Raw genomic sequence first — 1,303 nt, 5'->3', positions numbered from 1 at the left:
GGAAGTTAAATCTCCTCACTTAATTTTGGTTTGGGAGGTGGTGAGGGTACAGTAGTTTTAGAGATGTTACTGCCAAGAGTTTTCTGTCTTACTTGGCTATCCCTTGTTGCTTTGGCTAGAGAGGCAAAGTTTTGTTGTGGCTTTTTATTTTTTTGCCTATAACAGTTGGCATTTCCAGATTGCTGACTTTTTTAGCTCCAAGTGTAGGATATGTTAGACAAAAAGGAAACCCAGAGAACTCACACCACCTTGTTTACTCCTTGGATCTTTTACCTAGTCTAGGTCTTTTACCTAGTCTGCCCTTCTCTCTTCTTTTCATAATCTTCTTATGTTTTATATATAATGTCCAGGGTTTTTAGTTGTATTTAGCAGAAATAGGGAAAAGTACATCTATTCCATCTTCCTGTAAGTGAAAGTCTCAGATTTATATTTTTGATCCATTTAAACAGTTCTGTCACATTACAACCATCACTGGGCAAAATGTCATGCATTGTTAACCACATGACAATTTATATAATATTGTACTCAAGAGGGCTACTGGAAAATAATATCTTTAATGAAACTGGAATTCATTGTTCACATTATTAATGAAAACTTTTCCTCCCTAGGAAATAATGCAAAAGGTGTCCCAAGGCTCCTGACCAGTGAACAAAGATTTGAGAAAGACAGCCAAGCTCATGTTTTCTCCTGATCAAGAAAATCATCCATCTAAAGCACCAGTAAAATATGGTGAACTCATTGTCTTAGGGTAAGGTTTCTCCGTTTGATGAGTATAAAAATTGAATAATACATACTAACTTTGGCATGTAGGTTAAAAGTACTTTGGGGGGAATTTATAAATTTTTGTTTTACCTACTTTTAAAAATAATTTAAAGCTACCAAGGTAATGTTACCAAACCAAATTCTTTTTAGGTCTCAAATTTATGCTATCTTTATTATAAATACTGAAAATAAGCATAAACGTTGTCTCTCCCTCACCCACAGAAAGTGCAAAGTTTCTTAAAAGTGAAATGAAAATTGTATTTTTCTAATGTCACATAGTCATTCCATTTGTCTTTTGTGTCCCATCTTTTACAAAAATTTGCCTCTGCTGACTTAAAATTCCCTTTCCTTTTTCCTGCGTTAGGACATTTTATGAAGGCTAGTGCTTATTTATTCTTTTGCCCTTTTGAGTTAGTTATTGCTTCGTGCTATAATTAATTAAACAGTTATATAGGCATATGGCTACAGCATAATAACTTCGAAACCCAAGACCTAGCTACTTATTTGCTTTATAAGTAATCTTATCCATATAACTCGCAGA

At 33.9% G+C, this 1,303-nt stretch overlaps 1 protein-coding gene across 2 annotated transcripts in view; it reads left to right on the top strand.

Annotated features, from left to right (window-relative positions):
• Positions 1 to 1,303, top strand: part of PELI1 (pellino E3 ubiquitin protein ligase 1) — a 56,131-nt gene that overhangs the window by 42,117 nt on the left and 12,711 nt on the right. Inside the window, exon 2 of one of the 2 annotated variants that reach the window (XM_003787958.3) lies at positions 609 to 748. In XM_003787958.3, the coding sequence (XP_003788006.1) occupies positions 678 to 748 (71 nt within the window). In that variant the 5' untranslated portion in view covers positions 609 to 677. Of the gene's footprint in view, positions 1 to 544; positions 749 to 1,303 lie in introns of those variants that run through there. The other variant, XM_023512099.1, reaches the window with a different exon arrangement.

This window comes from Otolemur garnettii, unplaced genomic scaffold (genome assembly GCF_000181295.1).
Source record: "Otolemur garnettii isolate 467f Iridium unplaced genomic scaffold, OtoGar3 scaffold00024, whole genome shotgun sequence".
Classification (NCBI taxonomy): Eukaryota; Metazoa; Chordata; class Mammalia; order Primates; family Galagidae; genus Otolemur; species Otolemur garnettii.
Note: the sequence above shows the minus strand (reverse complement) of the source record. Positions and strands in the feature narration are given on the sequence as shown.